Source organism: Sorex fumeus, unplaced genomic scaffold (assembly GCF_029834395.1).
Source record: "Sorex fumeus unplaced genomic scaffold, SorFum_2.1 ptg000051l, whole genome shotgun sequence".
NCBI classification, from domain to species: domain Eukaryota; kingdom Metazoa; phylum Chordata; class Mammalia; order Eulipotyphla; family Soricidae; genus Sorex; species Sorex fumeus.
The window spans coordinates 34,207,928-34,233,045 of record NW_026606108.1 but is presented as its reverse complement, the minus strand read 5'-3'; the positions used below and the strand labels follow the sequence as shown (position 1 = coordinate 34,233,045).

Genomic DNA, 25,118 nt, shown 5'->3' with positions numbered 1-25,118 from the left:
TGGTTTTAATCCATATCCAGCAATGTTCAGTAAGCAAGGCTTACTCTTGACTCTATACTCAGGAATCACTCCTGGTAGTGTCTGGGAGACCATATGGGATGCTAGAAATTGAAGCCAGGTTGGCTGTATAAAGGCAAGCGATCTACCCAATATAGTATCTCTCCGGCCTCTGCGTATATATTTATTTATATATATTTATATATATTTTTACATATTTTTTTTGTTTGCTTTGGGGCCATACCCAGCAGTAGTCAGGGTTTACTCCTGGCCCTACACACAAGGATCACACCAGGCAGAGTATGGGGGACCAATTGGGATGCAGGGATCAATCTAAGATTGGCCATGTATAAGGCAAGTGCCCTATCTGTTGTATTGTCTCCACCCCTATAAATTTGTTAAAACCCAAAAATTGAGAAGCTGAAGAGAATATACAGCAGGAAAGGTGTTTCCCTTACATACAATTGACCTGGGTTAAATTTCCAGCACCCCATATGGTTCCCCAAATCCTACCAGGAGTGATCCCTGAGTGCAGAGATAGATATAAGCCAACTACAAAACTCCCCCATTCCCCCCAAAAAACTTCACAAATTTTTATTGAAAGATGATAAATTGTTTTTACTTAAAACTCAGTATTACAAAATGTTTAATAAAAAAATATAAGCTTAGGAGTCAAAGAGATAGTACAGCATGCAAGGTACTTGCCTCGCACCTAACCAATGAAGATTTGATCCCCAGCACTGCAACTGGTCCCCTAAGCCCAGTCAGGAGTATTTCCAGGGCAGGAGTAAGCCCCAACACAGCTGGGTATGGCCCCAAACCCCAAATTCTTTTTAATTATAAATACATAGATTCACGTATACGTAAGAGCTTACCATGTATTCTGAAGGAGCCATAAACTCAATAGTAGCATTCTGAACTTCCGGTCTTTTATGAGGTTCTCCATAGACTCTGGTCAAAGGGTTGTACATGAACTCTTCAGGAACTATGTAAGTTAACAACATATAATGATAAAACTGAAAGGATTAAATATAATACAATTGAAATCTGATGTTTTCTTAGTTAGGTGTTTATAAATAATTCAACATAGATGAAATTCTGGTGGGAGGGCAGTGGGCAGATCAGGCCACACCCAGCTTGCTCAGGGCTTACCCCTGGCTCTCTATACTCAAGAATCATTCCTGTAGGGGCTTGGGGAGCCATACGCAGTGCTGGAACTCAAACCTGGGTCAGATGTACACAAAGCAAGAGCACCTTACTGCTGCACGAGCTCTCTGGCCCAAGATAAAATATTAAGGCATGAATATACTTTATTTCTATTCGATTTCCCTACATACTGAATATCACTAAGCATGAATTGCTTTTATAACTACAATCACTGCAACTTTTCTTTTCCTATTAATATCCTATGTCATGCTGTGCGGAGCAATAGCACAGCGGTAGGGCATTTGCCTTGCATGGAGCCAACATAGCCGACTTAAGTTTGATTCCTCCACCCCTCTCAGAGAGCCTGGCAAGCTACCAAGAGTATTTCGCCTGCACGGCAGAGCCTGGCAAGCTACCCGTGACGTACTCGATATGCCAAACACAGTAACAACAAGTCTCATGATGGAGGCGTTACTGGGCCCGCTCGAACAAATTGATGATCAACGGGAGGACCGTGACGGTGACCGGATCCTATGTCATAATTCTTGAAAAACTGCTTACCTAAAATAGCTTTAAAAGATAAATAAAAACAGGATGGGGAGGGCTGGAGTGATAGTACAGCGATAGGGAATTTGCCTTGCACGCGGCTGATCCAGGTTCAATTCCCAGCATCCCATATGGTCCCCCGAGCACCGACAGGAGTAATTCCTGAATGCAGAGCCAGGAGTAACCCCTGTGCACCTGTGTATTGCCGGGTGTGACCCAAAAGAGAAAGAAAAATAAATAAAATAAAACAGGATCGGAAAGATAGTACAGTGGGTAAGGCACCTGCCTTGTGTGCAGCCAACCCAGTTCAATCCCCAGCACCCTAAGGGTCCCTTGAGCCCTGCTAGGAGTGATCTCTGAGGGTATGCCAGGAGTAACCCCTGAGAACTGCAGAGTGCAACCCCAAAACAAGTAAGATGATTGAAAAAAAAAATTAGATGCCGGTTATTTTACTAGAGAGTGATTATTTTACTGCGGAGCAGGAGGGTCAAGCCACACCCAGTGGAGCTCTGGGCTACTCCTGATGGTGTTTAGGAACAAAGAAGTACAGGGATTGAACCAGGTCAGCTACATGAAAGGCAAAGCATGTTAACCCCTTAACTCTTTGACCCTATCAATTATTTTCTTAAAGGCAAAACTAAACATTGTATTTAAAGTTCACAATGGTACAGTAACTATCTCAGATATGAAACAAACAGCTGTACCTATAATGATCAAGGTAAACCATTTTTCACAAGTTAAAATACATGATTTGCAAATTTCATTAAGAAGACTTCTGCAGAACAACCGCTGTCTGATCCTTGTTATCTCATGGTCCCTGAGCACTGCTAAGAATAATCACCAAGCACAATGCCAGGAGTAGCGTCCAAGTAATGTCGATGAGATCCACCTCTCCCCCCCCCAAATGAAAACAAACAAAGCCCTGCATATACTAGCACCACTACAGATATTAAAAGGTAAGCCAGGGGCCGGAGGCATAGAATAGCAGGTAGAGCATTTGCCTTGCACACAATCGACCCGAGTTCGAACCCTAGCATCCCATATGGTTCCCCGAGCACCGCAAGGAGTAATTCCTGAGTGCAGAGCCAGGAGTAACCCCTGAGCATCGCTGGGTGTGACACAAAAAACAAAAGGTAAACCTTACTTCATATGCAGTCTGATCTGCATATGAAAAAGACTTCAACTTTTATTATAATTTTATTTAATAAACTCTGAGTCTTATTAGTCTTATTTTGTGAAACTAAAGTTCATGTAATCTTTTTTAAATATTTAAAATCTATAGTGCTGGAGAGATAGTAGAGAGGGTAGTACATTTCTCTTGCATGTGGCCAACCCAGATTTGATCTCTAGCACCCCATATAGTGCCCTGAGCACCACCAGGAGTGGTCCTTTAACACAGAGTCAGAAGTAAGCCATAAGCAGTGGTGGGGCCCAAAAACTGAAAATTAAAGTAAAATTTATGCCTATATTTTCTGAACTAGAGAAAAAGAATGCTCTTACCCTAAGCTCACTTTGCTCTAACAAATATACGTAATAAAAATGCCTTCCAAAAAAATGTTTACATTTCTTTTTCTGAAGTTTAACATTTCCTTCCAAACAGTGACTTTTTTTTGGAAGGGGGGGTAGGGGGCACTTTTTGGGTCATACCCAGTGATGCTTAGGGGTTACTCCGGCCCTGCACTCAGGAATCACTCCTGGCGGTGCATGGAGAGACTATATGGAATGCCGGGGACTGAAGCCAAATCAGCCACATGCAAGGCAAACACCCTACCCACTGTACCCATTGCTCCGGCCCCTGATTTAATTTTTTTGTTAGAATATTCCCATATCCTTTTGTTTCTCTCACCCAAACAGTATGCTGGTTAGATGGTATGTCTGGAATATGAACAGTAATATCACTGTATCACTGTCCTCCCGTTGTTCATCGATTTGCTCGAGCGGGCCCAGTAACGTCTCCATCATGAGACTTTGTTGTTACTGTGTTTGGCATATCGAATACGTCACGGGGAGCTTGCCAGGCTTTGCCGTGCGGGCGAGATACTCTCAGTAGCTTGCTGGGCTCTCCAAGAGGGGAGGAGGAATCGAACTTGGGTCACCCATGTTGGCTGTGCTATCGCTCCAGCCCAACAGTAATATAACTACTAAAAAAAGATCTCCTCTATTCCTAAGTACTGTCAACTAACCTACCTACTTTCAGCACTTTCTACTGCACATTCAGTAGTGCAGTACTTTCAGCACTGCCTACCTCCCTTCCCACGGCAATGAATGAAGCTAACAACAGCTATTCTATAGAATTTTTTATACTCTAAAGGAACAGGACAAGAGTAAAGGTGCTTGCTTTGCATGCAACTGATTGAAGAGTGGCACCACATGGTCCCCCAGTTCCCAACACCACCAGATGTGGACCAAAACCCATTATTTATATACACCATATATAAGTATAGCACTGTAGCACTGTCCTCCCATTGTTCATCAATTTGCTCGAGCGGGCCCAGTAACATTTCCATTGTGATATTTGTTATTGAGTTTGGCATATCGAATATGTAATGGGTAGCTTGCCAGGTTCTCCAAGAGGGGCGGAGGAATCGAACTTGGGTCAGCCGAGCCGACCTCCTGCAAGGCAAACGCCCTACCGCTGTGCTATCGTTCCAGCCCATATAAGTATATATAATAAAAATTTTAAATAATGCCATGGGTATGCCATTTATTATATATCCACTATGGTAAATATAAAAAAGTAGTATCAAAGTAATGTTAGTGTATTTTTTGTTTGAAAAGTGTTTGATTAGGGGATGGAGCAACAATACAAAGGACAGGGTGCTTGCTTTGCATGCAGCCAACCTGGGTTTGATTCCAGCAGCCCAGATGGTCTCCAGAACGAGGCAGGAGTGATCCCTGACTGAGAGTCAGGAGTAAGCCCTAAACACTAACAGGTGTGGCCCCAAAAAACAACAAAAAAGTGTTTTGAATGATGACTGGGAAGATGGTTCAAAGGGTTGGAAGCACATATGCTTTGCATGTGTGAGATCCAGACCCAGGTTTGATTTCCAGTACCACATGGTAAGGAGCAAGTCCCAAGAACCAAATGGTTCCAAAACAAAAATGTATAATTCATGTATAAGAACACATAAAAAATAAACAGAAGTTATTTCTGAGTGTAGGTAAGTAAGACTTGGTTTTTTTTTTTTAACAACTTTGCAATTTGTATTATCTGATTTCACTAGAATGCATGTCACTGTCACTGTCCTCCCATTGTTCATCGATTTTCTCGAGCGGGCCCAGTAACATCTCCATTGTGAGACTTTGTTGTTACTGTGTTTGGCATATCAAATACGCCATGGGTAGCTTGCCAGGCTTTGCCTGCGGGCGAGAGTAGGGCGAGGTACTCTCAGTAGCTTGCTAGGCTCTCCAAGAGAGGTGGAGAAATCAAACTCAGGTCAGAGAAGTTTTAAAAGGTTTCAAAGAGCATACCGTCATTGATTCGGTAACATAAGTTACACTTCCATCTCCTTTGATCAAGAAAGCTGACAAAGGGGTTGATATAAGTCCTGCAGGAACGGCATCTCACGATTGTACTGGAGGTAACCACAGGCAGTTGCTGAAAAAACAGAACTAATTTTTTAAAGGCAGTGACCATCATGTCTAAGTATTAATCAATACCTTTCAAATAATTGAGACATTAGTTTTGCTGAGATAAACTTAGGGTAGGAAGAGGTATGGAAATGGCACAGAAACATTACCTGAAATTTAGTGATATTTAGTAACAACAAAACAAACAAACAAAAAAAACTTTTGGTGCTAGGGATCCAATGCAAAAGCATGTGCTATGCCCTGCCACTGAGTTTTATTCCTAGCCCTGAAATGTACTTATTATTTTTCTTTTTCTTTTTGGGTCACACCCGGCGATGCACAGGAGTTACTCCTGGCTCATGCACTCAGGAATTACTCCTGGCAGTGCTCGGGGGACCATGTGGGATGCTGGTAATGGAACCCGGGTCAGCTACATACAAGGCAAACGCCCTACCTTCTGTGCTATCTCTCCAGCCCCAAGAAACATACTGATTTTTCACCCCCATTGATTCTGCCAGGAGACGACTCAAAAATTTTTGTCTTTAACATAATATTTATTTAGGGGTTGGGGATCTGATTCAAGTGAGAGAGCACACGCCTGGCATGTGCATGGACCAGGGTTCTACCCCTAGCACCAAACATATCGTCTTTCTTCCTTCCCCGTAACCCCACCCTGTCACACCACCAGGTATGGCTCTGGAAAACCCCCACCATGGAAGTACCCATAACTAACAAAACCATAAATTCACGAGGTACGATTTTAATGAATGACGAAACAACCAAATAATCTAAAACAGTCAACCAGTGAAATTAGAAAATTTCTTGATGTTACTTTAAGAGGACAACTAAGTTCTCTTAGAAGAATAGGATAGGGACCAGGCCATAACTGAACAGCACAGCACTTGCTTTACTTGTGTGAGGCCCAGGGTTTGATTCCCAACACAAATTAAAAAGCAAACATATAATTAAAGAAAATAATAAAACTAGATCACATGGGTGCCAGAGTGACAGAAGAGCAGGCAGGGTGTTTGCCTTGCACACGGCCAACCTAGGATCAATCCCCAGAATCCTATATGGTCCCTAGAACCCACCAGAAGTAATTATTGAGTGCAGAGCCAGGAGTAACCCCTGAGCATGCCAGGTATGGCTCAAAAGAGAGGTGGAAAAAAAAAAAGTAAGCCATATGTATTTTAGTTTTAAAAAGGAGGGATGTATTGGGGTTCTTGGTGTTGAAAAATGAGTACTGGTGAAGGAAGAGTGGTTGATCATTGTATGACCGAGACTTAAACCTGAAAGCTTTGTAACTTTTCCCACAGTGATTCAATAAATAAATATAAGAAGAAAAAAAGGAGGGATGAGCATTGGGACACAGCTAGCTCATAGGCATAGGATTTTCCTTTCACGTGGGAAGCCCTGAGTTCAATGCCCTCCATCATATGTAAATAAATAATGCTAATAATAGTAATAATGTCACAAAAAGGGGGTGAACACCAGGGATGAAGCTCAACAGTAGAGCACTTGCCTTATATGTGAGGCCTCAGAGTTAATGCCCTATTATATTTATAAATAAATATAATTTAAAAAAAATTTTTATTAGTGAAACACCATGAGGTACAGTTGTAGACTTACAAATTTTGTGCTTGGGTTTCAGTTATACAATGATTAAAATATGGAACACTTCACGAATTTGCGTGTCATCCTTGCACAAGGGTCATGCTAATCTTCCCTGTATCGTCCAATTTTAGTATATGTGCTGCCGAAGCGAGCACAAATATAAATAGTTTTAAATGTGACCATCAATAATAAAAATAAATCAGACTCATTACTAAAAAAAAGGAAAGGAGCCAGTAAAAATAGCTCAATAGTAGAGCATTTGCCTTATATGTGTGAGCTCCTGGGTTCAATTCCTGACACCACCAACCAAAAAAAAAAAGCCTGTTCACAAAAGTGACTTTAAATCATACCAAAATATTCAATTAAACACTGCAATTATGACTAATTAAAGCTTATCTTAAACATTAAAAAAATAGAAAGTCTTATTATAAATATCAGTACAAGCATTCCACTCCAGTCAAGAGGCTGGGAATCATTCTATGTACGCAGTGGTCCTCTCAGGAGGGGTGGTCCCAGAAACTTAGGAGAGAAAGTGGAAGAACATCTTTTTCCATTTGTTTCTGTTTTGGGGGCGTCAGAGATAGCTCAACTGCCCGAGCATATGCTTTGCACATGGACATGTTCAGGGGTCATTCCTATCTTTGCACTCAAGAATCACTCCTGGCTGTACTTGGGCGAACAACATGGGATGTCGAAGATTGAACCCAAGTCCACTGAGAGCAAGGCAAAAGTTCTACTTGCTGTGCTATCTTTCTGGCCCTAGAACATCTTTGAACAGTTTGTTAAAACAATGATTTTACTCCAAGAACAGCAGACCTAAGCCTGAATTTGATCCCTGGCACCATCTAGGCCCAAGCACTGCCAGGTATAGCTCTGGTGGCTCCTGGATCTACTGTGCCAAAGTAGCGTTGGGTCCCCACCAGGCTCATGCGCTCAACCAAATGGCTGGTTGGCCTAGTGGCTCCCAGGTGTCCTGAGCACCACTTGGGAGGATGCTTCCCCCAAAAGAAAAATAGACATGTGTATATTTTTTTTTAATTTGAAAAAACTAGTATGTGGAAGGATGCGTAAAAAGTACTTTACTGAGTACATAATTTACATCATTTAAAAACAATTGGTTCCAACAAAAAAACAACAACAAAAATAATAAAAGAAAAACGGTTGGTTCATCCAAAATATGGTGGTGGGATTGGTGTTCAAATACTAAATGTCATCAAATACTGTGAACTACTTTATAAAATAAAAAAAAAATTTAATTTTTTAAAAAATGGTTTGGTTTATCGAAATATTCTCATTTAGAATCTCTATTATTAAACACTGCTTGGAATTTTCAACAATTTATTTTACCCTGTTGTGAAAGTGGTAACAAAATTTATTATACATAAATGCATACCAAAGGCCATCTCCTAAACTTAGCCCAAATAAACTTTATGAGCCCAAATAAATTTTATGTGGTTCTTGTACTATTATAGAAAGTTCCTCAAGACAATTTCTTGTAATTGCTTCCACTAGAGAAACATACCACGAGGTCTTTGAAAGGATGAAGTAGAAGTCCCAAAGGAAGTTTGGCTTTATTCAGTAAGGCCTGAGTCTGAGGAATGCCTGTCAGCGTGCATCGGAATAACCTACAGCAAAGCAGAAATCAGGGGTCAGCTGTTCCTACAATTATTTTCTAACAAAAATAAAGATTTAAAAGATACATCTTAACATTCAATCAGATGACAAATGAGCTATTTTGATAAGCCCCTTTTAAAACGTATCCAGCTCAATACATAAATCTAATCCTTTGTAGAGAGTTACAACCTTGTAAGTATCATATGACTCTTCTTGTTCATATGCTCTTCTCAGCAGCACCTTGGAAGTCTACCATCTCTAGCCTAACAGGCATAGAGAAGCCCCAGCTGCACCCAAGGCGACTACCACCCCCTGGGCTGCTCCACTGCCACACCTCGGGGAATGCAGGAAGATTCAGTATTGCTCAAGCTGGGAAACTGATCTACACTGATAAGGAAAATATACCAACAAATAAAAGTCTGGACTCTTTTCTTTAACCAAAACTTATTTAACAAAAACGTGTACTATATAGGATTACAAATGTGCAGATGCGGTCACGGTCACGGTCGTCCCATTGTTCATCGATTTGCTCGAGTGGGCCCAGTAACATTGTAAGACATGTTACTGTGTTTGGCATATCGAATACGTCACGGGTAGCTTGCCAGACTTTGCCATGAGCGCGAGATACTCTCGGTAGCTTGCCAGGCTCTCCGAGAGGGGCGGAGGAATTGAACTCGGGTTGGCCACGCTTGCAAGGCAAACGGCCTACCCACTGTGCTATCGCTCCAGCCCTTGTGCAGATGCAAAGGAATTTTATTACTGAAAAGGTTTACTGAAGATCCTAAAGACTACTTAAAAATTCAACTTATGGTATCCTTTTCCAATCCATTAGCATGATGTTTGTGTGACATGTGCCTCCCTTAAATCTTGTTATGCATTTGGCACATTACCCATCTAGTATGAAAGTAGGAAAAAAAATCATTTTCTCAGGAAGTCTTTAGCATATACACTTAAAATTAAGGTGAATTTTTTGAGAGAAAGTAAAACTCTTATCATTAAAAAAAATTTTTTTTAATTAGAACAAATACAAATAACTAAAGCCTGGCACTTTGGATCTTGAAGAATACAGCCACCATAATGATAATGATAATGAATATCATAGTCACTTTAGGACTGATAAGAACAGCAATCAATTGGAGACTTCAACACTATTTTCTGGCTTAGAACATTTAAACTTCCAGTAAGCAATTAACAATGCTAACTTTTACATGCAGAGCTACTAACATAAATTCTTTTTTTTTTCTTTTTGGGTCACACCCGGCAATAATCCGGAGTTACTCCTGGTTCATGCATGCACTCAGGCATTACTCCTGGCAGTGCTCGGGAGACCATATGGGATGCTGGGAATCGAACCCGGGTAGGCCACGTGCAAGGCAAATGCCCTACCCACTGCGCTATCACTCTAGCCCCTACTTACATAAATTATCACCTTTTTACACATTGTTTATTACAAATGAGCTCAAAAATATATAGAAAACTTTTAGAACAAGTGAAACATTTAATGTTTAAAAAGTTCTTTGAAGCCTTACTCTGGGCTACAGTTAAGTTTCTGGATATCTTCATGCAAATTTGGAACTGGAGGCTTCAAAGGTGTTGATGGAAGCATGTTTCTTTCTTGAAGAAGATTGACAACTCTTAGACCCTCTGGATGAAGACTTAATCCACTCATGCTTGCAGTTAAATGATTAGCACCTAAGGGAGTCTAAAGATATATAATTTCAATGTAAATAGATTTTATAATATATTCAATTAGGGATCTAAAAGACAGTATAGCAGGTAAAGCAGAATTGTAGTTCAAGCGATGTAATAAATATTTCAAAATATATGTAAGTCAAAGCATCATGCTGTACTTCTTAAACTTCTACAGTGACACGTCAATTATTTTCAATAAAACTGGGGGGAGGGGCAATCTAGATATCTTCTCAGTTTTTCATGCATAGGCTGACTGTACCTTTGCCTACTGGAGGCCTGGGTTTGATCCCCAGAACCACACGGTCCCCAGCAATGCCAAAAGCAGCCAGCCACCCAGCACAGTCAGAAGTAGCCCTTTGAGCCCTGCCAGATGTGGTCCGAAACAAAAAATAAATAAAACTCAACAAAATTCTTCCATATATATGATTTAAGCCAAAATGCAAAAAAAAAAAAATAGGTTTAGAAAAAAAAAAACGACAAAGTTTAGGGCCCCAAAGATAGAAGAGGGATTAAAGCAGTTGCTTAGCATATAGCTAACCCCAGTTGCTTAGCATATAGCTATTCCCCAGCACTGCATGGTCCCCAGACCACCTCCAGGAACAACCTCAGGACACAAAGCCAGCAGTCCCTGAGCACTGGCAGGTGTGGCCCAAATGACACCACCACCCCGCCCCTGGCCCCCACTCCAAACACCTGGGGTGCCTGGTTTCAGTCCCTGGCACTGAATGGTCCCCTGAGCAACAACAGAAGTAGCTCCAAGCACCACGATGGGTGGCAAAAAAACTATACAAAACCAAAATAAAACAAATTACCTGAGAAAAGGGCTGTGGCCCACTTGGATAGCTCAAGGAAGAGGGTGGCATTCCAGCTGTGTTCTGATAACCAGGCGGTAAGGAGGGATATGAATATCCAACATTTCGGCTCATTGTGGGATTCTTATTAGTAACCTGTGGTGTTGCTAAAGACAAGGTAACTTTTAAGTTCTATTTTACACTCCAGAATGCTTTAAGTAAACATATAGATTTATTAAATTGTAGCGATTTTAACTACCAAATCCATAGGTGACTTTAAACTATCAAATCTGTGAAAGACAAGCTCTCATAATAGCTATGTAATTAAAATCTAGTTCATGCAAATTAGAGCTGAAACATAAAAAATAAGCTTGATGGTGGTGGAAGTGCAGTGAACTTTGGGCAACAAAGCGATAAATATTAACCATGTGTTTATACATACAAAAGCATACTCTAACCATGTAACCTAAATTTGTTTTTCATTTTTATTATTCTGGGAGAGTTCGGGTAACACCCACCAGTGGCTAGGGTTTACTTCTGCTTCTATGCTTAGGGGTCATTCTTGGCAGTGCTTTGGGGATGGTATGTGGTGCTACCAAACTGGACAAAGCAAGTGCCTTAACCTTCTCTGACCCAAAAAAATTTTAAAAAATTAAAAATTTGATTTAAAAAATACCTAAGTTTGATACAATTCATTTACCTTCAAATCATGTACTAAACTTTGTCTTTAGACTAAAATTCTAATTTGAAACAACTCTAGTGTTCATCTGGTTAAATTAACTTAAATAGATATAAATTATATTTTACTGTCATACTTAATAAAAATAAAGACAATGATCCCAATTTTGAAGGGGAGAAAGAATAACAAAAACTTTAAAAGCAAGGGGCAAGGATGTGGCTCAGCATCTGAGCACTTGCCTTGTATGTGTGAGGCCCTGGGTTCTATTCCCGGCACTGCAAAAAAAAAATATCTCCTGTACAGAGATCAAAATGCTAATAGCAGGTATTACTTCTTAACGTGATTAGAAAATTTTCTTTGTTTTCTATAGTGAACATTTTTTATTTTATTTTAAATATTTTATTGCAGGCTCTTCACACTCTGGAGAAGCCTGAGCACCTATCTCTCACCTTCTCTCATATTTCTCTGAGTAAATTTCTTTCATAAAACATTTTTGCCTCAGGACCAGATAGTACAGCAGGTTTGTACTTGCAACCCAGGTTCAATCCCCTGTAATCCATATGGTCTCGACAACCCACCAGGAGTGATCCCTGAGCGCAGAGCCTGGAGTAAGCCCTGAGCACTATCCGGTGAGGACCCAAAACCAAAGTTAGTAAATAATTTTATTTGTTTCAGTAAAAAACCAAGTTCTTAAAAGTAATTATTTTATTGCATCTCACCCAAGAATCCACCGCCTTCGATTTCATCATAACTGTTGTGAGCCACCATAGATCCATTATTGGTATTTGATGCAATACCTAAAAACGAGTTTATTAAAACAGTTAAATTTGAAATTATCAGTACAATTTCTCTAAGAGTTGAGCTAATATCTGAAGTTTAACTTTTCAAATAAATAGTTCAGAAAGCAGGAAATTGCCAAATGCTGAAATAAATTTTACATTTTAAAAAGGGGCTGGGAAGATAGGTAAACAGACTTAAGTACAAGCTTTACATACATGAGGTCCAGGTTAAACCCCAGAATCATACAATTCCCCAATACTGCCTAAAACAATTTCTGAGTGCCAGACCAGGGAATTGCCCACAAGCAGCACCAGTGTGGTACAAAACCCAGAATTTTTTAAGTAATTCAAGTTGTTTTTTATTTTTTGTGAGTGACACCTGGCAATGCTCAGGGCTTACTTCTGGCTCTATACTCAGGGATCACTTTTGGCAATGCTCAGGGGGCTGTATGGGAATCAAGCATTAGAATCAAATACTCCTGTACCGACTTCCCAGCACAATAAAATTTTTTCTCATGTACAAAGACCTCTAGCACAGCAGATAGGGTGTTTGCTTTGCACGCAGCCAACATGGCTGACCCGAGTTCGATTTCTCCGCCCCTCTCGGAGAGCCCGGCAAGCTACCAAGAGTATCTTGCCCGTATGGCAAAGCCTGGCAAGCTACCTATGACGTATTCGATATGCCAGACACAGTAACAACAAAGTCTCCAATGGAGACGTTACTGGACCCGCTCGAGCAAATCAGTGAACAATGGGAGGACTGTGACAAAGACCTCAAGTTATCTGTATACTGGGGCACTGAATTATCCTTCAGGTTCCACGAGGAGGACCATACTAGGCACCAGAGCAACAGTACACTAAGCAGCGTGCTTGTCATGCACGCAGCCAACCAGGGTTCGACCCCTGACACACCACCTGTTTCCCTGAACACCATCAGGAGTGATCCCAGAATGCTGAGTCAGGAGTAAACTTAGAGAACTGCTGGGTGTGGCCCCCCCAGCATCAAAACAACAACAACAACAAAAAGATACTTGTATGCTGAGCCACAGTCCAAAGCATGCATGATTTTTTGGTCTAGTTTTGGGTCACACGTGGCAGCAGGTGCTCAAGGGCTCCCTAGTTTTGAGTGCATGGCGTTCTCGTTCTCTCTCTCACTCTCTCTCCCTCCCTCCCTCCCTCCCTCTCTCTTTTGGTTTTTAGGGTCACACCCAGAGATGCTCAGGCGATACTGCTGACTCAGATTCAGGAATAACTCCTGGCAGTACTTGGGGAGCCATATGGGATGCTGGGGATTGAACCTGGGTTGGCCTCATGCAAAGCAAATGCCTTTCCTGCTGTACTATTGCTCCTGCCCATAGCATGGGTCATTCTCAATGGAGCTTGAAGGAAAATGCAGTGCCAGAGATCAAACCAAATTTTCTAGCATGCAATGCAAGCAACCCAGTCCTTGAGCTCTCTCTGGCTCTTACTATATTTCTTTTTCTGTAGTGCCAGGAATTGCCCTCAGGTCTCATTCAAGGCACATACTTTACCACTGAATCACCTTCTCAGGCCCCATTCATGATTTTTTGTTTGTTTGGGGGCCACATCCAGCAGTGCTCAGGGCACACTTTTGGCTCTGTGTTCAGGGGACCATATGGGGTGTCAGGGACTGAACCCACATCACTCACATCAATGCAAAGGTTCTGCCCACCACACTCTCTCTCCATTCCTGATTTTTAAATCTGTATGGCAACTAATACAATAGGAGTAGTGACCTGGTACCAGTCCAAAACAGGCTTACTAGAATTCATTAGGAACTTTGGGGGTGATGCTCAGGGGATCATATCTGACGCCAAGATCAACAGCATTCAAGGCAAACGTCTTAACCTCTGTGCTACTTCTCTCGCCCCACCATCAGGAACTTTTTTTAAAAAAAATTTTATTTTATAAAGTAGGTAACAATATTTGATTACATTTAATATTCAAACACCAATCCCACCACCATTACACCTTCCCATCACCATATTTCAGATGTTTCCATCCCGAACTCCAATCCCTGTCCCAAAGCAGAACCAAAATAATATATTTTGTGTTGTTTGTTAATGAAAAACTGCTGAAAATGCTACAAAAAAAATTATCCTCAGAGAAAAGAGTGTGAAGATTGTTGTATTTCACGAAGGCGCCATTAAGCCCTTCTGTAAAAGATCACTAACATGTTGTTAAAGGTTGAGCCTTAAAAAAAAAAAAAAAGGTTGAGCCTTGTGTGCTTTTACATATGTATCTGTAAAGAATTTATATATATTTCCCTCTAAGATTGGTTGCCTACTACTTTAAACCCCATCAAAAGTGGTGTGGTACTCTTGGAGTTTGGATAGGATATGTCCTACGAAGTGTCGCACAGTCCAGGAATAGGATCACTCGTGGGTGAGGGTTGGTCCGAACGTGTAGAGAGTGGCAGTGAGCATTGAGTTCTGGGGATTTTCGGCCGCCGGGGCTGGCCGGGGTTGGGTCCCTTAGGGTTGGGAGGGCTCTCACCCATCCGCTCTGGGGTGTCCGAAGTGAAACAGCCTGGTGCGGGGTGCGGCAACATGGTTATGGCAAGCATCACGTTATGCTCCCTACCTTAGGAACTTTTGAAGTTCAATTCCAAATGATTATTCCTAATTAAAACAACCAGATTTTTTTTGAAAAGTAAGTAGATACACAGAATTCAGATAACTAATTATTCTTCTCCTCTAAGTCAAAACTTTAGGACTTGATTTGGGTTTTGCTGTACTTACCTTCTGGGTTGAGAGCTGAATTAAACGAGGGTTGGGACACAGTGTTCTGCGATAATTTCTGAGGAGGGGGTGCTCTCACTGGAGGTGGTCCTCTCACTGGAGGGGGCCCTCCCACTGGAGGGGGCCCAGGGGGAGCTCCTGGTTGAAAAGTGGTGAGTTGAGGTGGATTCACTAAAGGAGGTACAGAACCTATGGAAACATTTTGTTTTTCACATATCACTTAAGAACTTCACACAAAAACCATAAGCAGTCTTCACCAAATCTGAGTATTTTCCCAAATAACATTTTAATTATAATCAACAAATTACTAGAACTATTCATTTCCCTGGTTTATGATTTTTAAATGTATAGGCATACTTAATACATTTTCAAGTTTCTCCTACTACCAAGCTTCTTTCCATTCTTTGCACATGACCAATCCAGGAATCTAGCTCAGTCAAAAAATAAGGAAAGAGAGAGAGGTGTGTTTGTGTGTGTGTGTGTGTGGGGGGGGGGGGGGGGGGAATGTGAGACTACAGGGCCAGAGAGATGCAAGGCCAGAGAGAAAGAACAGGGGTTAAGGCTCTCTCTGGCATGACATGTGGCCATCTGTGTACCACCAGGAGTGATTCCTGAGTGCAAAGCCAAGAGTAAACCCTAAGCACAACTGGGGTAGCCCAATAATTTGTGTGTGGGTGGCAGGTGGTAGGGGGGTTGAGGAGAGAAAGAGTGAGAGAGTAGGGGGGAGAAAGGAGGGGGAAAGAGAGAGAAGGAGATTATAGGGGCAGGGAGATGGCTCAAAAGGTTGAAACTCAGGTTCTTCATACAGTAGACCCAAGTTTATTCCAACACTGCCAGGAAATACAGCTGGGTATATATATAAAACTAATAGCAACTTAAGTGAGTTTATAATTTTATGTACTAGTTGATGTTTACATAAGCACTTATTTACTTTCAATAACTACTTAAATAACATTAATAATACTCCCTCAAATTAAAAATTAGGAAAGTCTATCCTATATCTAAAACTACACTGGTCTCTCTGGGATGAGGGAAACAGTGAGGAATGGAATGCATGCCTTATATGCACGAGGTCCTCAGTTTGATCCCCAATGGCACCACCAGCCCCATCACCACAAAGCATGGCCAGAGGTAGCTCTGAAGACCCCTAAACATTGCCAGGAGCCCTGGAAGTCCCCAGCACACTAGGACTGAGCACCTAACTGTCAGGTCTGGCACCACTGGGCCAAATATTGTAGGGAGTGGCCTCCTGGGTCCCTGAGCACCTGTGATGAGGCTCTATCCCCCCAAAATATAAAGCTATTCAGGGGCTTCACATGTCTTTCCTTCTTTCTTATCTTTCCCTTTTATCCTTTTTGGTAGCATGGGGTTGTTTCTTGGGTTTTTTTTTTGGGGGGGGGAGGGGGTTAGTGGTTGTGGCCACACCCAGCAGTGCTGAGAGGGAAGGGTTATTCCTAACTCTAAGTTCAGGCACTGATCCCAGAAGTGCTTGGGGACCCTGTGGAACTTATCTTTCTAACAATATCTCACTATTGCTATTTCACCAGTTTACTGTAAATATAATGAGTATTAATTTTTTTGCAGGAGGGAGCGGGGAGAGGGGGAACACCCAGAGGTGCTCAGGGGTTTCTCCTGGTTCGGCACTCAGGAATCATTCCTGGTGGTGCTCAGGGGATCATACGAGATGCTGGGGATTGAATCCGAGTCAGTAGCAAGCAAGGCAAACACCCTACCCACTGTATCATCTCTGTAATCCCACAAGTGTTACTATTAATAAATTTTCTTAAAAAAAAAAAATAGGGGCCATTCCCAATGACAGAGCCGAGTGGCTGAAGGCTCACACCTGTCTCTGTGGATGTGGGAAGACGTGCGGTGCCAGGGATTAGGAGGCTCATGATCTAATTCTTGAGCTCCTGAGCTATCTTTCTAATCCCTGGGGAAAAAGACTATAAATTGCAAAATCCACAGCTAGCTATTCATTCAAATCAGCAGTACTGTTTCCACCTACTCATTTGCCAGAGGAAGAACACAGTCGACCAAAAAAAAAAAAGTCACTGATAAGTGTAATTAATTTTTATTCCAAGACTTTCTAAAAACTTTTGAATTTATAAGCTGAGTAATAATAAATTATATGCAATACATTCCACGGGGTTAACTACAGTAATATGCCTCTTTGAAACTTTCAATTTTCCAAGGCCAAATTGAAAGATGATCATATTGTTTCATTTTATAGCTACCAACTAATCAGTGCTCTGAGGACAAAGCGAAGGCAAAAATTATTGCCTTGCAACGCCCTTATCAAAGAAGCTCCCACACATATCTATGGTGATACAGACACGTCAAAAGAACCAAAGAGCAAGGTACATTTCCAACTCAGCATGAAGGAGAATGTATGACACACTACTGGCCCGGAAGATGTACAACTTAATCTTTAACAGAATACAAATTAGTCAGAGCAATAGTACAGAGGGTAGGGTTCTTTGCCCTGCCTACCAGGTTCCATTGAGAGTATCTCATATGGTCCCCTGAGTCCTGCCAGGAGAGATCCCTGAATACAGAGACAGAACTAAGCCCTGAGCACTGTCGGGAGAGGTTAAAAAAAAAGAAGAAGAAAAAAAAGAGATGGGTTACAATTTTAAAAGAATTTTTTAGAGCTATAATAAAAATAAGATAGCCATATAGTTTAAGATTATTTTATTATTTCACTTACTTATTCACTATTTTTATTTTCTGGATCCAGGTATTAAGCCCAGGATCTCACACACACAAGTATTATACTGCTGGAGCTATACTCCTGGACCCTTCTAAATGTTTCTTATATGAGAACCATCAACCACGTTGCTATATATGTCTCTCTAACCACATATATACTACAATTATGGCAAAAGTTGTTATGGCAAAAGAGTTTCAGATTATAAATCATGTGGTTTTTTTTTTTTATTTATAGGGGTCTTCCCTAACAGTAACTTGGAGGGGAGAGGAGGCTTAGGTCCATTCAATGATGCTTAGTTTGGGAATACAAGCTGAAAGTTCTGTGCTCAGGGACGGCCAGAAATACTCCCAAAATACCAAGAGACGACCAGGGTTCCATTCAACAGTACTTGAACAGCCATGCAGTACCAAAGATATAACGCAGGGCCTCAAACATGCTAGGTAAGTGATCTATGCTCCTTGAGTTATCTCCCCTGCCTTCAGGTGCTTTTTAATGAGAAACTAGACCTACTGATTATGATTTTGAACTCTGCCAAGGGTAAACCCTTATAGTGCTCACAGTAAGAGCTCTATACTCAGGGATAAGGGACTGGGGGACCTTATGGGATGCTAGGGATCGGTCAGTCACATGCAAGGCAAGCATCTTACCCCTGTGCTCTCTCCAGCCCCAATTATTTTTCCTTTCACTCTTTTTGTTTCTTGGGCCAAAATCCTGGCTCTGTGCTCAGGGATCACTCCTGGTGTGGCTCAGGGATGCTAGGGATTGAACCCACATTGGCTGTGTGCAAGGCAAACACCCTACCACCGTCTTTCCATCTTTTCAGTCTGGAAAGGTATCTTCCCACACTTTTTCATGTGCCAACTGTCTATCCTTACATACTCTTCATAGATGTGTCTGTTCTCATCCGCTTCCTGTTTCTTTGATGGGGTTTCTGTCACCCTGTGAACTTTGTGAGCACTTATATATGTTAGATATTAGCACTTTATCTGATGTATGAGCTACACCTACTTAAATAGTAGTTTAGAGACAGGAAGCTAGCTCAAAGGGCAGGAACACATGCCTGGCATTTGTGAGGTCCTGAGTTCAATCCCTGCATTGCATGCACACCGGCACTCTTTCATTAAGCCTAAGCAGTGAACCACCTGACTGACAGTGTATAACACACCAATTTTAATACCAGAAGGTGAAAAACAATGAAATTATTATGTTAATCTACTCCTTTGAGGAGAAGAGTGCAGTTTGGGGTCACACCTGGAGGTGCTCAGGAGACCATATGGGTGCTATGGAATTGAAACAGGGCTGGCAGTTTGGAAGGCAAATGTACTATCTATTTGGCCCCCTTAGACAAATCTACTTTTTAACTAAAAACTGAGGTTAAAAAACAAATTGGGAGCTGGAGAGCTAGCTGAGAGCGATCCATCCTAGCACCAAATCACCCTTGAGCACCACTGGGAACAACTCACAAGCACAGAGCTGAGAGCTGAGAGCAGCCCCCAAGTACTGCCAGATGGAGCCCAGGAACCTGCAACCCCGACCCCACCCCCAAACACACACAAATATCAAGAAGGGGCAGAGGCTGGAGAGATCTCAACAAATGAGTACATGATTTGATTGCAATGAGGCGTGAGTTTCACCCTAGCAACACAGGATCCCCAAAATACTACAGAAATGACCCTAGGCAAAGACACCCTGGTACCTCTGGAGATGGACCCAAAAATAAAACAAGAAGTTTAACAGATGTAGCTCAGTGGCAGAGTTCATGCCTTATACAGGAGACATTTCTGGCCCCAAGTTATACCCTAGGCATAGTGAAGAAACAAGTGGCAAAGTCCATAGCAAAGATAAGGGCCACGTTTTTTCTGCCACCTTTCCTCAAAGGAGTCAAAGGGCTGAGCCCTGGATTCAAGTCCAAGCACTGAAAAGTCCACTGAGCACCACAGGTAGCAACCCCTGAAACAGGGATACAAGAGTAGACCCCAAATAATGCTGGATGAGGCACATAATCAAATAGCAAATAAGATCAGTAAGAACCATTAGTCTTTCATAACTTTTTAAGGCTCAAAATATTAATTCAAACGTTGTGTTAAAGTTTCCCATCTTTACACACACATTAAAACCTCTACCTGATTTTATGAAGTTGTTTTGAAGTGAAGGCTCTCCAGAAGAAATATACTGATGACTTGGAAAGTTTGTATTCCCAGACACCATTGTTTGGGATGATGTATGAGGAATATGATTTGTCTGTGTTCCTGGGGATGGATAGTTATATTGCCAATTCAAAGGTGGTGGTACATTCACTCCAGGAAGAAAGCTACCAGAAGGCATTGGTGTAGCAGCTGGATTCTGAGGAGTAGGTGGAGGAGGCATTCGGGGAACAGGAGCACTATGGAGTGAGGGTGTCACTGTATTGGAAGCCACAGGTGGTCTATTAATAGTCTGCCCAGGTCCCTGATAATTACTCAGTGGAGAAAAAGTCTGAGAACCACCAAAGTTAGACTGTCCAGAAACTGGATTCAAAGTCTTTGCTGGCATTAGATGAGGGTAGGATCCTGGATGCTGAGAATTATATCCTTGGCTCGCTGGCACTTGTGAGGATAGCAGTGCATTTTGGACAGGACCTTTCAATAAGAGAATAAAAAAAATTAATTGGGCAAACAAAGTGCTACTTTATAAACATATACAATTCAACAATAAAAAGTCAAATAATCCAATTTAAAACTGAACAATGGACTTATGCAGTTACCAAATATTTTCTAAAGACAGTATACAAATAACCAGGAAATACACATATACATACTTAACATTATTAGTCATTACAGAAATGTAAATCAAAATCACAATGAGAAACATCTCACACCAACTGAATGGTTAAAATGTAAAGGAAAAGTGGTGCTGGTGTCAGAAAGATAATACTGTGGTTAAAGCACTTGCCTTGCACATAAATGACCCCAGTTTGATCCTCAACACAGCATGTAGACTTTCAAAACAAACTTCAGACATACACAAAAAAGTAAAGGAAGAAATGACTCTGGGGGCGAGACCGAGCAATTCTCAACTAGTCAGCATGTCACTGTGCGTGTGATCTTGTGGATGTGGCATGGGGAATACCTGGGAGACCCCAGCAGAGCTTGGGGGTCTTTAGGGTTATATCCAGGGATGCTTGGGGTACTATCTGTTATCAGGAATCAGACCCGGGTCAGCTGCATGAAAGGTATGTGCTTTAACCCCTTTACTATTTCTCTAACTCCAACTTCATACAATTTCCCACATACAAAATAAAATGTTGCGCACCCCCCACCGCTACCCCCTACCCCCAGCACTGCTGAACAAGAGCATCATCCCACTGGGGCCCCTCGGCATCACCAGGAGTAATTTCAACAATAATTTAGAGAGAGAGTCAACCCCATGAAACAGAGTGTCTAGAGAGTTCCCAAACAAGGAACAACATGTGCTATAGTTCATGGTCATGAAAAGGCATTCTGAAAAATGTTCAGTATTAATGACTTAGAAATGACTTAAGTATCTGGAATGAAGCAGGAGCTGAGGCCTACAGATGGCCGATTAATGATGATTGTCCTGACTTACAATGTGTTAACTTTAGGTACCAAGATAATATTCATTCAGTTAAAATAGTACTTTGAGAGCCAGAAATGTGGCTCAGTGGTAGAGCACCTGCTCTGTAAGTTTGAGGCCCTTGACTCGATCCCCAACAGTAAAATAATATTTCCAATTTTGAATTTTGGTCTTTTTTACTTCAACAAAGAATATGGTTTTGCAATTCTCTATCACAATGCTAGAAGCAGCAGTGGGCCAAAACTGCCAGTCAGCCGCAAAATAAATCACCAGTGCAAATAACCAATCCTCTAAAGGGTATTGCTGTGTAGCCGGCATTTTCCACATACAGTATATCCTTTTTAAGGGGTGATGGGGCAGAGTCACACCCAGCAGTGCTCAGGGCTTACTCCTGGCTCTGTGCTCGGAAGTAAGCAAGCCCCATCCACTGCACTATCTCTCTACCTCCTAGCCCACCTTCTCTTGAATGGATTAGTGTTATAGACTCCTTTTTGGTCTCTAAGCTGCCTCCAATCCTCAAGATCTCTTGTAAGCAAATTTATAATGCCTTTTAAAAGTATCCACTTCCAAAATAAAAACTTCTTATGTATGTACAGATGCATACTTAACATGGTCTCATCTCTGGATAAACCTATGGTCAACTAAAAATATCCCATAAGTAGGGGCCAGAGAGATAGCACAGCAGTTATGGTGCCTCCCACAAAAAGGAATGTATAAAAGGTTTTTGAGAAATAAATCCAGTCTCAAGGTGAAACAGGTTTTACCAGTAAGGAAATGGAAGAATTGAATAGAAATGGAAATTTATACGGAAAATAAAATAAGATCTGAATAAGGTCAAATAATGAATTTTTAAGTTAAACTTTTATCAGAAATATATTTATACCAAAAATCAAACTGGGGACCTGGAGCGATAGTAGGGTATTCCCTTGCATGCGGCCAACTCGGCACTCCATATGGTCCACTGAGCACCACCAGGAGTGACTCCTGAGTGCAGAGCCAGGAATAACCCCTGAGCATCGCCAGATGTGACCCAGGGGAAAAAAAAACTCAAATATCTCATCTATAAAAAGGACAAAAGTGTGATTAAAACTGGCCAGCTTTTGGGCTGGAAAGATAGATAGTACAGCAGGCAAGGCACTTGACTCACACGCCTGACCTGGGTTCAATATCTGGCATCCACATGATCCTAAAGGAGTTGGAGGATAGGATAGCAGGTAGGGCATTTGCCTTGCCTGGTTGATGCCTAGAATCCAATATGGTCCCCTGAGCTCTGCCAAGAGTGATTCCAGAGTGCAGAGCCAGGAGTAACCCTGAGCACCCCAAAACAAAACAAAAAAAAAAATGGCCAGCCTTGTGTAACAGATTGTAAACTTTTTAAATAATCTAGATGTGTAGTACTTCAATTCTCTAGTTCAATGAGAAATATAGTCCTGTCAGCTTTGTGCTGAGCTAAGCCATGTCAGAAAGCCTATATATATATATATATATATATATACACACACACACACACACACACACACAAAAAAAAAACATATACACATATATTCTCTTAAAGATTTTTAACTGGGGACTAGACAGATGGTACCGGGTAATGTGCTTATCTTACACACTGCTGACCCTGATTCAGTCTCTGGGACCTCACATTCCAGTAAGCCTGAGCATTGCCAGGGATGGCACAAAACAGAAACAGCAATAACAACAAACAAATCTTTAATTGGGAAATGGAGAGACAGTTCAAAGAGCTGAGTTCATGCTTTGCATGTGGGAGGCCTGGGTGAGATTATGAGCACCACATGGTTCCTTGAACACTGGCAGGTGCTACTGCCAGGGCCTACCCAGTAGTAAGCCCCAGCACATGTGTGTTGCAAAGCCCAAAATAAAAATATATGTGTGTATGTGTACAGTGCTAATTTGATTTTTAAATGCTTATACTACGTATGTATATATACATATATATAAGTTAACCATGTCCAATACTTACATGATTATTCAACATCAACAGATAGATAAAGGCTACATGTCCAAATGTCAATATGATTTTTTAATATATAGCATTTGTATTTCATTTTTTATATGAGGAACATATTCCTGGACCACACGGCCACAAAAGCACACATCATAAAACACTCCCTACCCATTTTCCATAATATATGTATGCCTCTTGGAGAGCCTGGCAAGCTACCGAGAGTATCCTGCCTAGCAAGCTCCCCATGGCATATTCAATAAGCCAAAAACAGTAACAATAACAGATCTCATTCCCCTGACCCTGAAAGAGCCTCCAATACAGCAGCATTGGGAAAGACAAGCAAGAGAGGCTGCTAAAATCTCAGGGCTGGGACGAATGGAGATGTTACTGGCACCCGCTAGAGTAAATCGATGAACAACGGATGACAGTGATACAGTAATACAGTGATTTTATTTTCTATGGATATTTATGGAAATGTGACCAGCTAAGAAATGATCAGGACTGAAGTGGTTTTTTTTTTTTTTTTTTGCTTTTTGGATCACACCCGGCGATACATAGGGGTTTACTCCTGGTTCTGCACTCAGGAATTACTCCTGGTGGTGCTCAGGGGACCAGATGGGATTCTGGGAATCAACCCAGGTTGGCTGTGTGCAAGGCAAACACACTACCCACTGTGCTATCACTCCAGCCCCCAAAATGGTGACGGTTTTAAAAAAAATTTTTTAATACACTTTTTCTTTTGAGGCCACCCATTGATCTCAGAGGTTCCTCTGTCTCTGGGCTCAGAAATTAATCCTGGTGGTGCTTGGGGGACCATACGGGATGACGGGGGTCAAACCCGGATAGGCCATGTACAGGCACTGCCTCCTGCTGTACTATCTCTCTGGCAGCCCCTGAACAAACTCCTTTTCACAAAGCCCTGGGTCTCGGGAACAGTAGACTGTCCTAACACTCTAAATTGGTTGTATCTCCTAACCCCTAGACAGACTTCTCGCCAAGGGCCTAGATGAACTCAGAGTAAACTGCCACATCACTCCAGCTTTGGTAAAGGATGGCCAACAGGTCCAAAAGCAATAGCTGTGCAAGAGTGCTGTCCTACAGGTCAGGTTCTGATCAAAAGGGAGAATTTGAATCTGATAATCAAACTTCATGCAACTTCGCTCCCTCTCCTCTTGTGAAAACTGAGACAGACTAAGATGAAAAACAACAATAGGAACCCGGATGTAGATTAAGTGGCAGAGCACATGCCTGCCATGGGAAACTCTAGCTAAGATTTCCCTTGCACCACAAGGCTCTCTCAGCACCAGCAGCTGAGTGTGGAACTCATAATGGTTTTTAAAAAAGTGGCCTGAGGCTTGTAGTGTGATAACCCTCTCACACTGTTAGTCTCCTGGCTTTCGCTGGACCAAGAAAGAACTTCCAGTTTGTCTGTTTTCAGTTCTGGGGGGAAACCAGGTGCATGAAGACTACTCCTAGCTCTATGCCCAGGGCAGTTCCTAGAGGTACCTCGGGTCGAGTCAGGCCTCTGGCATGCAAAGCATGTGCTCAGTCCATTTGCACTACCTCTCCTGAACCATCTTTGGAGCATCTGTTTGTTTTTGAAGAAAGAATTTTGTATTGATCAGGATTTCAGACCCCTGACAGAACTATCAGAGGAGACTACTCACAGAATCCTT

The 25,118-nt window shown here is 41.8% G+C and overlaps 1 protein-coding gene, 1 non-coding gene and 1 pseudogene across 2 annotated transcripts in view; 1 reads left to right on the top strand and 2 right to left on the bottom strand.

Moving 5' to 3' along the window:
- The window catches only part of SEC24A (SEC24 homolog A, COPII coat complex component), a 65,689-nt gene that overhangs the window by 31,305 nt on the left and 9,266 nt on the right, over nt 1–25,118 (bottom strand). Inside the window, exons 2-9 of the mRNA XM_056124793.1 lie at nt 20,027–20,521; nt 15,191–15,379; nt 12,369–12,446; nt 10,992–11,137; nt 10,017–10,189; nt 8,396–8,498; nt 5,161–5,287; nt 873–982 (exon numbers count right to left, since the gene is read on the bottom strand). Coding sequence (XP_055980768.1) covers nt 873–982; nt 5,161–5,287; nt 8,396–8,498; nt 10,017–10,189; nt 10,992–11,137; nt 12,369–12,446; nt 15,191–15,379; nt 20,027–20,521 — 1,421 coding nt within the window. The remainder of the gene's footprint in view (nt 1–872; nt 983–5,160; nt 5,288–8,395; nt 8,499–10,016; nt 10,190–10,991; nt 11,138–12,368; nt 12,447–15,190; nt 15,380–20,026; nt 20,522–25,118) is intronic.
- LOC130033250 (U6 spliceosomal RNA) lies at nt 6,923–7,028 on the bottom strand. The gene has a single exon (XR_008793951.1). It is a non-coding gene; the product is annotated as a U6 spliceosomal RNA (small nuclear RNA).
- Nucleotides 9,300–9,387, top strand: LOC130033213 (uncharacterized; annotated as a pseudogene).